The sequence below is a fragment of the Papio anubis genome, chromosome 13, assembly GCF_008728515.1.
Source record: "Papio anubis isolate 15944 chromosome 13, Panubis1.0, whole genome shotgun sequence".
Lineage (NCBI taxonomy): Eukaryota > Metazoa > Chordata > Mammalia > Primates > Cercopithecidae > Papio > Papio anubis.
The window spans coordinates 20433581-20448366 of record NC_044988.1 but is presented as its reverse complement, the minus strand read 5'-3'; the positions used below and the strand labels follow the sequence as shown (position 1 = coordinate 20448366).

The 14786-nt window shown below is 42.1% G+C and overlaps 1 protein-coding gene and 1 pseudogene across 1 annotated transcript; both read left to right on the top strand.

Moving 5' to 3' along the window:
* The first annotated feature begins 579 nt into the window (after positions 1-579).
* On the top strand, positions 580-1117 carry LOC101001348 (60S ribosomal protein L32). Its single transcript, XM_031654134.1, has one exon. It carries the CDS (start codon positions 647-649, stop codon positions 1052-1054), a length of 408 nt encoding a protein of 135 aa, XP_031509994.1. The 5' UTR covers positions 580-646; the 3' UTR covers positions 1055-1117.
* A 10215-nt stretch (positions 1118-11332) lies between these two features.
* Positions 11333-13201, top strand: LOC101020879 (annotated as a pseudogene).
* The last annotated feature ends 1585 nt before the right edge of the window (positions 13202-14786 follow it).

The following is a 14786-nucleotide window of genomic DNA, read 5'->3' as shown; positions in this document are numbered from 1 at the left end:
ATCGCTTTGTTCAGCACGTCCATGCTGTATACGCTACCTGCCCATTAGTCACTAAGTAGCCATCTTTGTTATCAAATTGATAAAAATGTAGTATATACAGAACTTGGTATGATTCACAGTTTCAGGAATCCATTGGGGAGTCATGGAGGCTAAAGTAACTCCATCTTGGATGCGAATCTACCATGCTGACTTCTGATTAATCCCAGTTCCTGGAATGCCTCTTTACCTACTGTTCCTTGCGTAGGAGCATGTACTTACTATAAGCCCTGCCCCTAGGTCACAACAACCTTGATGTTATCACATAAATTATTGGCTGTGACATACATAGCATACTTGTCTTTTCCTGGTAGGTTGCCCTATAGAACATGTTCATAAGTTTCTATTAAATCTGTTCATCTGTTCATAAGTTTCTATTAAATGTTTCTTTCTGAGAAACCGGATTTGTCAGCCTTTTTCTTCAGCCTCAGCTCACCATGGAACAGGAATCTTGGAACATATCCCCCACACAGAAGAGAGGAGTACTGTAAATAAATTGTCCAGTGTTATTGGTAACTAAGATTTTTAGTGTAACAAAAAAGATATACACCCTTCTCTCTTCCTCGGCGCTGCCTACGGAGGTGGCAGCCATCTCCTCCTCGAAGGCATCATGGCCGCCCTCAGACCCCTTGTGAAGCCCAAGATCGTCAAAAAAAGAACCAAGAAGTTCATCCGGCACCAGTCAGACCGATATGTCAAAATTAAGCGTAACTGGCGGAAACCCAGAGGCATTGACAACAGGGTTCGTAGAAGATTCAAGGGCCAGATCTTGATGCCCAACATTGGTTATGGGAGCAACAAAAAAACAAAGCACATGCTGCCCAGTGGCTTCCGGAAGTTCCTGGTCCACAACGTCAAGGAGCTGGAAGTGCTGCTGATGTGCAACAAATCTTACTGTGCCGAGATTGCTCACAATGTTTCTTCCAAGAACCGCAAAGCCATCGTGGAAAGAGCTGCCCAGCTGGCCATCAGAGTCACCAACCCCAACGCCAGGCTGCGCAGTGAAGAAAATGAGTAGACAGCTCATGTGCACGTTTTCTGTTTAAATAAATGTAAAAACTGCCAAAAAAAAAAAAAAAAAGATATACAAATATAGAATCAAAGAAGGTAAGAAATAATCTATAATGTTAAATTTAAACTAGAAATATTATTATGAACTCATGATTTTTTTCTTTTCCTTAATTGCTTTTATATAATTTACATGTAATTAAATTCACCCATTTTCAGTGTATAATTTTTGATAAATGCATATAGTAATCAGCATCACAAACAATATGTAGAATATTTCTCTCACTGTAAGAAGTTCCCTTTCAACTCCTTGAAAACAATTTTTCCCTTCTACCGTCAGCCCTTGACAACCACCATGCTGCCCTCATGAAATGAGTTAGGGAGGAGTCCCTTCTTTTCAATTGTTTGGAATAGTTTCAGTAGACATGGCACCAGCTCTTCCTTGTACCTCTGGCAGAATTCAGCTGTAAATTTGTCTGGTCTTGGGCATTTTCTGCCCAATTTCAGGACGTGTTGTTGGCCTATTCAAGAATTCAATTTCTTCCTGGTTCAGTCTTGGGAGAGTGTATGTGTCCAGGAATTTATTCATTTCTTCTATATCTTCTAGTTTATATATTTAGAGGTGTTTATAGCATTCTCTGATGGTAGTTTGTATTTCTGTGGAGTCAGTGGTGACATCCCTTTATCATTTCCGATTGTGTCTGTTTGATTCTTCTTTCTTTTCTTCTCTATTAGTCTAGCTAGTAGTCTGTTTTTATTAGTTTTTTCAAAAGAACAGCTTCTGGATTCATTGACTTTTTGAAGGGTTTTCTGTGTCTCTATCTTCTTTGGTTCCACTCTGATCTTGGTTATTTATTGTCTTCTGCTAGCTTTGGAGTTTGTTTGCTCTTGGCTTTCTAGTTCTTTTTGTTGTGATGTTGGATTGCTGATTTGAGATCTTTCTAGCTTTTTGATGTGGGCATTTCATGCTGTAAATTTTCCTCTTAACACTGCCTTGGCTGTATCTCAGAGATTCTGGTACGTTGTCTCTTTGTTCTCATTAGTTTCAAAGAACTTCTTGATTTCTGCCTTAATTTCATTATTTGCCCAGGAGTCATTCAGGAGCAGGTTATTTAACCTCCATGTAATTATATGGTTTGGAGTGAGTTTCTTAATCTTAATTTCTAATTTGATTGCACTGTGGTCCAACAGACTGTTATGATTTCAGTTATTTTGCATTTGCTGAGGAGTGTTTTACTTCCAATTATGTGATCAATTTTAGAGTAAGTGCTATGTGGGGATGAGAAGAATGTATATTCTATTGTTTTGGGGTGAAGAGTTCATAGATGCCTATCAGGTTCACTTGATCCAGAGCTGAGTTCAGGTCCCGAATATCTTTGTTAATTTTCTGTCTCAATGATCTGTCTAATATTGTCAGTGGAGTGTTAAAGTCTCCCACTATTATTGTGTGGGGGTCTAAGTCTCTTTGTAGATCTCTAAGAACTTGCTTTATGAATCTGGGTGCTCCTATGTTGGGTGCATATATATTTAGGACAGTTAGCTCTTCTTGTTAAATTGAACATTTTACCATTATATAATGTCCCTCTTTGTATTTTTTTATTTTTGTTGATGTAAAGTCTTCTTTGTCAGAAACTAGGATTGTGGCCCCTGATATTTTCTGTTTTCCATTTGCTTGGTAAATTTTCCTCCATCCCTTTATTTTGAGCCTATGTGTGTCTTTACATGTGAGATGGGTCTCTTAAAGACAACATACCAATTGGGTCTTGACTCTTTATCCAGCATACCTTTCTGTGTCTTTTAATTGGAGCATTTAGCCCATTTACATTTAAGGTTAATATTGTTATGTGTGAATTTGATCCTGTCATCATGATGCTAGCTGGTTATTTTGCAGACTTGTTTATGTGGTTGCTTCATAGCGCTGCTGGTCTCTGTACTTCAGTGTGTTTTTGTGGTGGCAGGTAGTGGTTTTTCCTTTCCATATTTAGTGCTTCTTTCAGGAGCTCTTGCAAGGTAGGCCTGGTGATGATAAATTCCCTCAGCATTTGCTTGTCTGAAAAAGATCTTATTTCTCCTTAGCTTATGAAGCTTAATATGGCCAGATATAAAATTCTGGGTTGGAAATTATTTTCCTTAAGAATGTTGAATAGTGTTGTTTCCATATCTTGGCTATTGTAAACAATGCTGCAATGAACATGGTAGTACAAATATCTTTTACTTGGTCTTCCTCTAATCTCCTCTGGCTTGTAGAGTTTCTGCTGAGAGGCCCACTGTTAGTCTGATGGGCTTGCCTTTGTAGTGACTTAGCCTTTCTCTCTGGCTGCCCTTAATATTTTTTCTTTCATTTCAACGTTGGAGAATCTAAAGATTATGTGTCTTGGGACTGATCTTCTCATGGAGTGTCTTACTGGGGTTCTCTGGATTTCCTGAATTTGAATGTTGGTCTGTCTTGCTAGGTTGGGAAAATTCTCCTGGATGATATCCTGAGGTATGCTTTCCAACTTGGTTCCATTCTCCCTGTCACTTTCAGGTATTCCAATCAGTCATAAGTTTGGTCTTTTTACATAATCCCATATTTCTCGGAGGTTTTGTTCATTCTTTTTCCTGTATTCTTGTCTACCTGTCTTATTTCAGAAAGATAGTCTTCAAGCTCTGAGATTCTTTCGTCTGCTTGGTCTATTCTGTTATTGATGCTTGTGATTGCATTGTGAAGTTCTCGTGTTGTGTTTTTCAGCTCCATTGAGTCAGTTCTGTTCCTCTCTAAACTGGCTATTCTGGTTATCAGCTCCTGTACTGATTCTTAGCTTCTTTACATTGGGTTAAAACATGCTCCTTTAGCTCAGTGAAGTTCCTTATTACCCACCTTCTGAAGCCTACTTCTGTTAATTCAGCCATCTCAGCCTCAGCCCAGTTCTGTGCCCTAGCTAGAGATGTGTTAGATCATTTGGAGAAGAAGAAGAACTCTGGCTTTTTGAGTCTTCAGTGTTTTCACATTGATTCTTTGACATCTTTGTGGGCTTATCTACCTTCGATCTTTGAGGTTGCTGACCTGTGAATAGGGGTTTTGTGGAGTCTTTGTTGTTGTTGTTGCTTTCTGTTTGTTTGTTTTCCTTTAACAGTCAGGCCACTCTTCCATAGGGCTGCTGTGGTTTGCTGGGGGTCCACTCCAGATCTGAGTCACCTCTCTCCCTCCCTGGACATATCACCAGTGAAGGCTATGAAAGAGCAAAGACGGCAGCCTGCTCCTTCCTCTGGGGGCTCCATCCCAGGGGGCACCGACCTGATGCCAGCCTGAACATTCCTATAGGAGGCATGTGGAGGCCCCTGTTAGGAGGTCTCACCCAGTTAGGAGGAACAGGGTCAAGGACCCACTTAAAGAAGCAATCTGGCTGTCCCTTGGCAGAGCAGGTGTGCTGTGCTGGGGGGAGCCCTCCTCATCCAGACTGCCCAGACTCTCTAGAACCAGGAGGCTGGGAAGGCTATGTCCACTGAACCACAGACAGGGTGGCCACCCCTCCCCCGGGGGCTTCATCACAAGGAGAGATCAGATGAACTCATGATTTTTAAAAATAGATTTCCTAGTTCTGACCCTTGAAAGAGTCTAGAAGTACCAAAACTCCAGTAGCAATTAGCATACCTAGTATCTGGGTCTTGGCTTCTAAATACCGTTCCCCAGTAAAAGGAATCAAATATCCTCAGTAAAACGTTGGATTCCAAGTCTGGGGCAAGGAAAGGACAAGATGAGACATCTTGTTTTGCCAGAAAGCAAGGAAGCCTTTACTAAAGAAATGATAAGGGCATATCAGTAAAACACAGCAACCAGTTTTCCGGGCTTTTACTTGTCAAATTTAGGGAAATTGTAGCCTTAATAAGTATAATGAATTGTTAAATACTGAATAAAGAAAATGCATAAGTCCACATACAATACTCAAAGGAGGCAAAACAAAACAAAATTAATTTGGCACCAAGATTATGACTATTATTTCAACTTTCAACTCCTTACTCTGAAAATTGGAAATTAAAACAAAAGAACTATTTTCCCTGCTTCCTAAGAGCAATGGTAGTTAATCCCCAGGTGATCTAGAAAAGCTTCTTCAGAGAAGAATGTCGGCTAATGTTTGCGACCCCCAGTGAAATAATTGATTCAGAAAATGATAATCAATGAATGTTAAAATCATTAGTTAAAAGATTGCTGGGAAGAGGACAGTGTCATGTATCTCCAGTTGCTTGCTAATTGCAAAGGGGAAAATGGGCCTTTACAATCAGAGATCTATTTGTCACAGCAAAACCAAGTAACTTAGCATCATTAATAGTGAAACAACCTGGCATTTTGTGCCTCCTGATGTGGTGCAATATGAAGTACACAACATCATTTATCTGGCCAAAATGTTCTACCTGAATCTTATCAAGGTTTTAGAGCTGACTTCCAGTTTATAGTAGCTACAAGGGAGAGAGTTAAAAGATAAGATATTGCATCAGACACGCTTATGTATCAGATCCTCTCAGCCTCACCTGTCTCCAGGGACATTGTGTTCAGCTCCAGACATCCTTTCAGAAACAAAGTCTGCCTGGGCTCCAGAAGACTTTATGTGGGCAGCACCCTACAGTGCTGCTTCTCATCCCAGACTTCCCCTGAGACAGAGATATGAAACTCTGCAGCCAGTTCCAGGCTTGTTCATGTACAAACTGAAAGGGCAGGATTTACACTCTGTAGAGTGCACACGACTCTTGCATCAGTGGAATATGAAAGCCGGTGGATACATTCTTCCCTGTTGTCTCCTTCAAACAGATCATCTTAAGAAACAGCCAGTGACATGCTGTCTCAGATGATCCCACAAGATAAAGTAGCCAACCTACTTAATAGTAGAGAATGGGCAGCGTGATAGCACAATCATATCATCTCACTCCCCTTCCCTACCTTTTAGCAACTGTACACACCCACTCCTGCTCCCCAGGCCTGCACTTCCAAGGAGAATTGTAGCACAGAGGCCTTGCCTCAGGTTTTAACATCTGAGGAACAATGCAGGTTAAGAATGACCCTATGGGCTGGGTGCAGTGGATCATGCCTGTAATCCCAGCACTTTGGGAGGCCGAGGCGGGAGGATCACGAGGTCAGGAGATCAAGACCATCCTGGCTAACACGGTGAAACCCCATCTCTACTAAAAATACAAAAAATTAGCCAAGCGTGGTAGTGGGAAATAACTAGGAAATTTTGAAAATGAACTGGATATTAAGTAACACTTGGAAATTACTGTTAATTTTCTTAGATATGGTCATAGTTTAGCAGTTAAGTAGAAGAAAGTCTTTATTATTAGGAGTTATATGCTGAATATTTAGGGCTGATGTGTCATAACATCTGCAACTGGCTTCCAAATATTTCAGAATATGTATATATATTTTTTGAAGGAAAGTATTTATACCTTAAAAGATGAATACACAGCTACATGTCCCCAAAAAGTAAAGCAACTGTTCAGGAGTACTCATTCCTCAAAAGATACAATTTCACTATAGAATTTAGTCCACCCACCATGTACAAGAGTGAAGGACTGTGAGGGGGCCTTTCAAAGGAAAGATGAGATGGTTCTACCTGGTATGTTGGAACAAGATGTGAGAGAGAGAAAAACAGAGAGTTGAGGGGTGGGGGAATATTTTTCTAAAAGAAATACTAAGATTTTCTTCTAATTATCCCTAAATTTTAAAAATAAAAGTTTTCACTTAAACTGAGAAACTTGAAGATTTCAGTGTGTTCAATTGCAGGTAAGAGCACTAGACTTTCCTAGAACAGAAACTGGTTACCTTTGAAGCACTATACAATGTGCTGTGAGCACAGTGCCTAGAACACTAAAAGCCAAATGGCAGTTCAAGCTGAATCGGCCTCAATTTCCTAGAAAAATGGCACCATCTGCTGGCTGGGCAAAGGCAAACTTTATAGACCTGGACTCTGATAGGTCAAGGAAATCAGTACCATACTGCAAAACTTTCAGAATTTGTCTCTGTGATTGGAAAGAAGTCTAAGCACATTCTACGGATAGTCATCCCTTAGGCAGAGGAGAGAGATAATCTCTTTCATTTCATCACATTAAAGTCCCATGAGTTTCCTGGGATGCTGCTGCTTGTTCTTAGCAGAGAATGCGAATGTAAGACCAGCCCATCAAGGATAATATGACCAAAGTACCCCATCCTTTTATCCTGCCACCTCTTCATCCTCCAGCCCCTGTCACTTTCTAAGATTCTAACATTTCTGCTCTCAACTCTGTTTTGCTTTTGTAGAAACATCCAAAAATTTGGTGATCGGTTCAACAGGATGACATATTCGTTATGTCCCCAAGGAGGAGATGACTGAGATTTCAAATTCTCCAGCAGCCTCAGTGCAGCCAGACATTTAAGAGGGTTACGTGTCCAGAAGGAGCACTCTGGACAAATGCAGATTGGGTTCAGATTATTCAAATTCCTCTCAGATTTCTTAACCTGGTGGGCTATACCAAACCCCAAAAGTTTAAGCAGACTCTACTTTTGCTTATTTTCTCCTAAGCCCTACCTTGGTTTTCTTTGGACTCTCTATGAGCAGAGATATGGCTCCTTAAGAAAGGAGACACTTCAGTCCTGTTATAGGCTAAATTGTGTCCCCTCAAAATTTACACGCTGTGGCCCTTACCCCCAGTATTTCCAAATGACTGTATTTGGAGATAGAGCCTTTAAATTAAAATGAAGTCATTAGCATGGGTTCTAATCCAATATGACTAATATCCTTATAAGAAGAGGAGATTCAGACCCAGACACAGAGAGGGAAGACCAGGTGAAGACACAGGAAAAAGAGCATCTGCCAACTAGGAGAGAGGCCTCAGAAGAAACCAACCCTGCTGCCACCGTGATCTCAGACTTCTAGACCCTAGAATTGTGAGAAAATAAATTTCTGTTATTTAAGTCTGTGGCACTTTACTTTGGCAACCCTAGCAACCTAATACAAAAGTCCGCCTTTTAACAGTAGCTGAGAGAGGGAAAAGGAAGTGATGGAAATTGATATAAAGAAGAAGCATGTCATGGAAAGAGGGGGCTTTGACGCTTCTCTCTCCTGCCCAACCTCCACCCACTATGGCTCATGGTGGGCTTTTGAGGACTCCACTAGGTCTTTGACCCACATCAGAGTTCCCCTTTCTTGGAGCTGAAATAAGGTTAAGAAGCTTTGAACTTCCTCTAGCGATCCGAGAATGTAGCCAGCAATTAACTTGTTTATTGCCCTTTACATACCAATTATCAAACAACCATTTGTTGCTGAGCAATGTGTAGAGCTCAGAACATGGAAGAGGAACTTACATTTCTTATACGTTAATTATATTTATTTCCCCTTTTCCAATTGCAAAAGTAAAACGTTTTTATCAATGAAAACAAAGAAGACATTAAATATAAAGGAAAGATTGTCGTCTGTAATTTCCATCCTTAGACAACTATTATTTACTGTTGTAATGTGTTTTATTTCAGTCATTTTTCCACATATATGTTTAACCAATTAGGTTCATATACATAGTTTCATATTCTGCTTTTTTCACTTAACATATTGATAAAACAATTTTCTCATTTTATCAAGTATTATTGTCTTCTCTACCTTCTTGAGACTTGTGTGATACAGAGAAGTGAGGCCAGCAATAAAGATCCAAGAGGAGGATCCCCGGCCCCATGCAACCACTACCAACCGGGCAGTGAAAGGGCATGGGCTCCATGTCATTGATGCAATGCACATTTGCTGACCAGTCCCCTGTCACTGCTACAGCAGCCATTGGAAAGACAGCCTGCTGCAACCAACGTGAGCAGTGATCACAATGACCATGACCATGCAAACACAGAGAAACAGCCTCTCTTTGCTCAATTCGCTTGATGGAGGTTTAAATCATTAAACAGTCTCCATATCTCCCTTTTTAATTCTCTTGTCTCCTGACCTACTTTGCCTTTAAACTTTCACACTTCTTTAACGCAAATTCACCCTGCTTTGACACCACACTAACATAGAACCAAATTAAACTCTCTTTTAGCTTTCTTGGTCTCTGGAGAATCCAGATCAGTTTCTGTCCAGACCCTATACCCCATTTTCTCTGCTACAGGTAGATATAGTTCTTTTTTAAAAATACTTTTTAATTTCAAGATTTTTTTCTTTTTTTTTTTTGAGACGGAGTCTTGCTCTGTCACCCAGGCTGGAGTGCAGTGGCGCGATCTCGACTCACTGCAAGCTCCGCCTGCCGGGTTCACACCATTCTCCTGCCTCAGCCTCTCGAGTAGCTGGGACTACAGGCACCTGCCACCATGCCTGGCTAATTTTTTTGTATTTTTAGTAGAGACAGGGTTTCACCGTGTTAACCAGAATGGTCTCAATCTCCTGACGTTGTGATCCGTCCGCCTCGGACTCCCAAAGTGCTGGGATTACAGGCATGAACCACTATGCCTGGCCTAATTTCAATAATTTTGGGGGTACCAGTGGTTTTTGGTTACAACATTGAATTGTATATTAGTGATACCTGAGATTTTAGTGCACCTGTCACTGTACCCCATATGTAGTACCCAATATGTAGGTTTTTTTATCGCTTGTGCCCCTCCTAACCTCCCCCTTGTGAGTCTCCATAGTCTGTTAAGTCACTCTGTATGCCGCCTTTGCATACTCATAACTTAGCTCCCACTTGTAAGTGAGAACATATGGTATTTGGTTTTCCATTCCCGAGTTGCTTCACTTAGAATAATGGCCTCCAGCTCCATCCAGGTTGTTGCAAAAGACATTATTTCATTCTTTTTATGGCTGAGTAGTATTCCATGGTACATACATACCACATTTTCTTGATCCAGTCATTGGTGGAAATTATTCTTGAAACATCTTTCTTTTTTTTTTTTTTCCTTTTTATGGAGAATGGGGTCTCTCTACATTGCCCAGGCTGGTCTCGAACTCCTGGGCTCAAACTATCCTCCCGCCTCTGCCTCCCTAAGGGCTGTGATTACAGGCGTGAGCCACCACACCTGGCTCTTGAAAGGTCTTTCTAGGAAACTTTAAGACTTGCCTTTCCTTGCCCTTTACTCCAGTTACCTTGCCTGTACAACTCACTTAACACTGAGACCAACACCAACCTCCTCTAAACACACACACACACACACACACACACACACACACACACTCTATACCTCATCTCCCTTCTGAACTCAAGGGAGCTTCAGGAGTTTCTTCAACCCTACTCCATTTCTCCACACCTCTTCTTCTCCCTTTAGAGCACACTGTTCTAAGTACTTTGTGGTGATTAACTCAGTTAACGCTCACGGAAACCCTTTGAGCTCGGTACTACTATCCACATTTTAAAAATAAGAGAACACAGAGGAGCAGAAGCAAAACTGACTAACACAAGTCCAACCAAAGCCACACTACTAGTAAGTGGGCAAATCAGAACGCAGAGTCCGCATTCTTGCTTTAGAAGCTTGTTGCACTTGGCCAGGCTTGGTAGCTCACACCTGTAATCCCAGAACTTTGGGAGGCCCAGGTGGGCAGATCACGAGGTCAGTTGATCGAGACCATCCTGGCCAACATGGTGAAACCCCATCTCTACTAAAAATACAAAAAATTAGCTGGGCGTGGTGGCACATTCCTGTAACTCCAGCTACTCAGAAGGCTGAGGCAGGAGAATTTCTTGAACCAGGGAGTCAGAAGTTGCAGTAAGCCGAGATCGTGCCACTGCACTCCAGCCTGCACAACAGAGCGAGACTCCATCAAAAAAAAAAAAAGAGAGAGAGAGAGAGAAATAAAGTTGTTGCACTTAATGGGTACATTTTAATACTAACAATGGTTAACATGCGTTGAGAACTTACTCTGTGCTAGATATTCTGTAAACAGAATCTCATAATGACCCTATCAGATAGGAACTATTATTAGCTCCATCTTACACTTGAGAAAACTGAATGTATTATAGTCACTTCACCCTCTTACCAAGTCAGTCATTGGCTTCATTGAGTTTTTTTGTTTTGCTTGGTTTTTACATTTACTTTTTATTTTTTATTTTATTTTTATTTTTTTGAGAAGAAGTCTCGCTCTGTCACCCAGGCTGGAGTGCAGTGGCATGATCTCAGCTCACTGCAACCTCCGCCTCCCAGGTTCAAGCAATTATCCTGCCTCAGACTCCCGAGTAGCTGGGATTACAGGCATGCACAACCACACCCAGGTAATTTTTGTATTTTTAGTGGAGACGGGATTTCACCATATTGGCCAGTCGGGTCTCAAACTTCTGACCTCAGGTGATATACCCGCCTGGGCCTTACAAAGTGCTGGGATTACAGGCATGAGCCACCATACCCAGCCTGGTTTTTACATTTATTTTTAATATTTGTATTTACACACAGTAAAATTTACTTTTTTGAATGTGCGGTTCTATTGCCAAATACAGAGAGGCCTATACCCACAACCACAATCAAGATAGAGAATAGAATGACTCCCCTCCATGGCACTAACTCCTGACTAGCTCTTCCCCTCACACCCCCAAGCCCAGTGGCAGTGGTGAAGGACTTTGACTCCCAAGGTAGGGGTGGGGATGAGTCCTCAATGGGAACCCTGGTGCAGAAGGTGGGGGGTAGCAGCACTGTCAGTGGGGACCACTGGGAAGCTGAGGACGAGGATGTCAAAGATAACTGGGAAGATAATGACAAAAAAGGAAAAAAAAAAAAGAGGAAGCAGAAGTAAAACCAGAGATTAACATTTCAGAAAAAAAATAGCAGAGAAGATAAAAGACAAAGAACAACAATAGAAGAAAAAGCAAGTTGAAATTAAAAAGAGGTTAGAAGAACCTAAGAACCTAAAGTTCTAAAACCAGAAGAATAATTTAACAGACAAACCGTGCTAAAGAAATTACAGGAAGAGTCAGACCTCAAATTAGCAAAGGAAATTTTCATAGTTAATAATATAGACAGGGCCCAGTGGCTCACACATGTAACCCAGAACTTTGGGAGGCCGAGGTGGGCAGATTCCCTGAGGTCAGGAGTTCAAGACCAGCCTGATCAACATGGCAAAACCCCATCACTACTAAAAATACAGAAAATTAGCCAGGCATGGTGGCACGTGCCTGTCATCCCAGCTACTTGGGAGGCTGAGGCAGGAGAATCGCTTGAACCTGGCAGGTGGAGGTTGCAGTGAGCTGAGATCACGCCAGTGCACTCCAGCCTGGGTGACAGAGCGAGACTCCATCTCAAACAATAATAATACAGTTTATGGAATAAATGCTATGAACCCATCTTTAAGAGATGACTTTACAGAGTTTAGAAAGTTACTAAAATATAAAATTATACAATATGAAAAGTCACTATATTATGCCAGTTTTTTGGAAGTCTTAGTTGGATATGTGTGTATTTCACTGGAAATTGATGACTTGAAAAATGTTACCAATTCACCAACTATGCTTTACAGTGAAAAACAGAAGCAAGCAAAGCAAAGCCAAACAGAAGAAATGTGTGGTGCCTGGAGGGGGTTAAAAGCCACTATGACAGAAGACTTGGCAGATCATGGTGGTGATGATGAAGCAACACCATTGTTTGGGGTAAATACCTGAGATTCATTGTCTCACATCCACGGAAACCTGGATGTGGACACACAAAGAGTGAGGTTCAGAGTGGAAGTTTAATAGGCAAAAGAAAGAGAAGAGGTCTCTGCAGAGAGAGGGTGCCTGGAGAAATGGGTTGCTGCTCCCACGGCGAAGTGCACGAGGTTTTATAGATGAGCTTGGGGAGGCAGTGTTTGGTTTACGTAGGGCGCAAAAGACTAGTTGGACCACGTGTGCCATTTGCATAGCGTGTGAAAATCTGGCCATCCCCACTCTCATCTTTTATTATGCAGATGGTTCTCTACCTGGCCAGCACCATGTTGCCTGTTCTTTTACTGTACCATGGTGACAAAGAAAAGGGAATATGAACTCTCCATGTTGAACATACCTGGCCCTCAGGTAGCCCTTGTGCATTGGCACAGCTGCCGGCATTCACCCGTGCAAGCTTCTGGCTTGCTTATCTATGTCTGCAGCTCGATTTTTCAGGCTGCTCTTAAAGAAATGATTCTGGGGCTGCCTTTTTTGTTAAAAGGGAAATTCTGCCAAGGAATCTTTTGCCTTCACTATCTGCCAAATAACTAACCCTTTCTTTCTTTTCTTTCTTTTCTTTTTCGCTCTTGTCACTTAGGCTGGAGTGCAATGACACAATCTCAGCTCACTGCAACCTCCGCCTCCCAGGTTCAAGCAATTCTCCTGCCTCAATCTCCCGAGTAGGTGGGACTACAGGCATGCCCAGCCACCACGCCCAGCTAATTTTTGCATTTTTAGGAGAGACGGGGTTTCACCATGTTGGCCAGGATGGTTTCGATATCTTGACCTCATGATCCACCTGCCTCAGCCTCCCAAAGTGTTGGGGTTATAGGCGTGAACCACTGTGCCTGGCCTCTTTTTCTTTCTTAATATGATCTGATATCTAAAAATAAGACTACCAAGCCCTAGAAAAGTCTTAAAATAGCCTAGCCTGTGGGCTCAGTGGCTCACGCCTATAGTCCTAGCAGTTTGGGAGGCCAAGGAGGGTAGATTGCCTGAGCTCAGGAGTTCAAGACCAGCCTGGGCAACATGGCAAAACCCCAGCTCTACTAAAAATACAAAAAAATAGCCAGGCGTGGTAGCGGGTGTTTGTAATCCCAGCTACTCAGGAGGCTGAGGCAGCAGAATGGCTTGAACCCAGAAGGTGGAGGCTACAGTGAGCCAAGATCACGCCACTGCACTCCAGCCTGGGTGACAGAGTCAAAAAAAAAAAAAAAAAAAAAGCCCAGCCTGTACATCAGACCCTTCTCTACATTGTAATGTGATTAATTATTTGTATAGATTTCTTACTAGTGAAACCACCCTGAATGTTTAGAATTAGCTTCTTTGGTCATGGTTTACTTTCTTCCAATGTGCTGTTAGAATCTACTTGCTGGTATTTGACTTAGGATTTTTGCATCAAGAGTTTTAAGTAAGGTTATTCTGGGGTGTTCTTCCTTGTGCTTTTTTGATCAGGTTTTTATATCAGTGTTATGCTAGCCTAATACAAAAAATCGGGACGCCTTCTTTCTCTGTGGCGTGAGATAGCTAAAATAACTCATCCATCTTTTCTTTTTCTTTTTCTTTCTTTCTTTCTTTCTTTTTTTTTTTTTTTTTTTTTTGAGACAGAGTGCAGTGGCACAATCTCAGCTCACTGTAACTTCTGCCTCCGCAGTTCAAATGATTCTCCTGCCTCAGCCTCCCGAGTAGCTGGAACTACAGGCGCCCACCACCACACCCGGCTAACTTTTGTATTTTTAGTAGGGATGGGGTTTCACCATGTTGGCCAGGATGGTCTCCATCTCTTGACCTTGTGATCCACCCACCTTGACCTCCCAAATGCTGGGATTACAGGTGTGAGCCACCATGCCCAGCCTTCATTCATCTTTTCTTTTTTTGAGACGGAGTCTTGCTCTTGTCCCCCAGGCTGTAGTGCAATGGTGCGATCTCAGCTCACTGCAACCTCCGCCTCCTGGGTTCAAGCGGTTCTCCTGCCTCAGCCTCCCGAGTAGCTGGGATTACAGGCACTTGCCACCATGCCTGGCTAATTTTTGTATTTTTAGTAGAGACGGGGTTTCACCACGTTGGCCAGGCTGGTCTCAAACTCCTGACCTCAGGTGATCTGCCTGCCTTGGCCTCCTAAAGTACTGGGATTACAGGCATGAGCCACTGCACCCCCACCC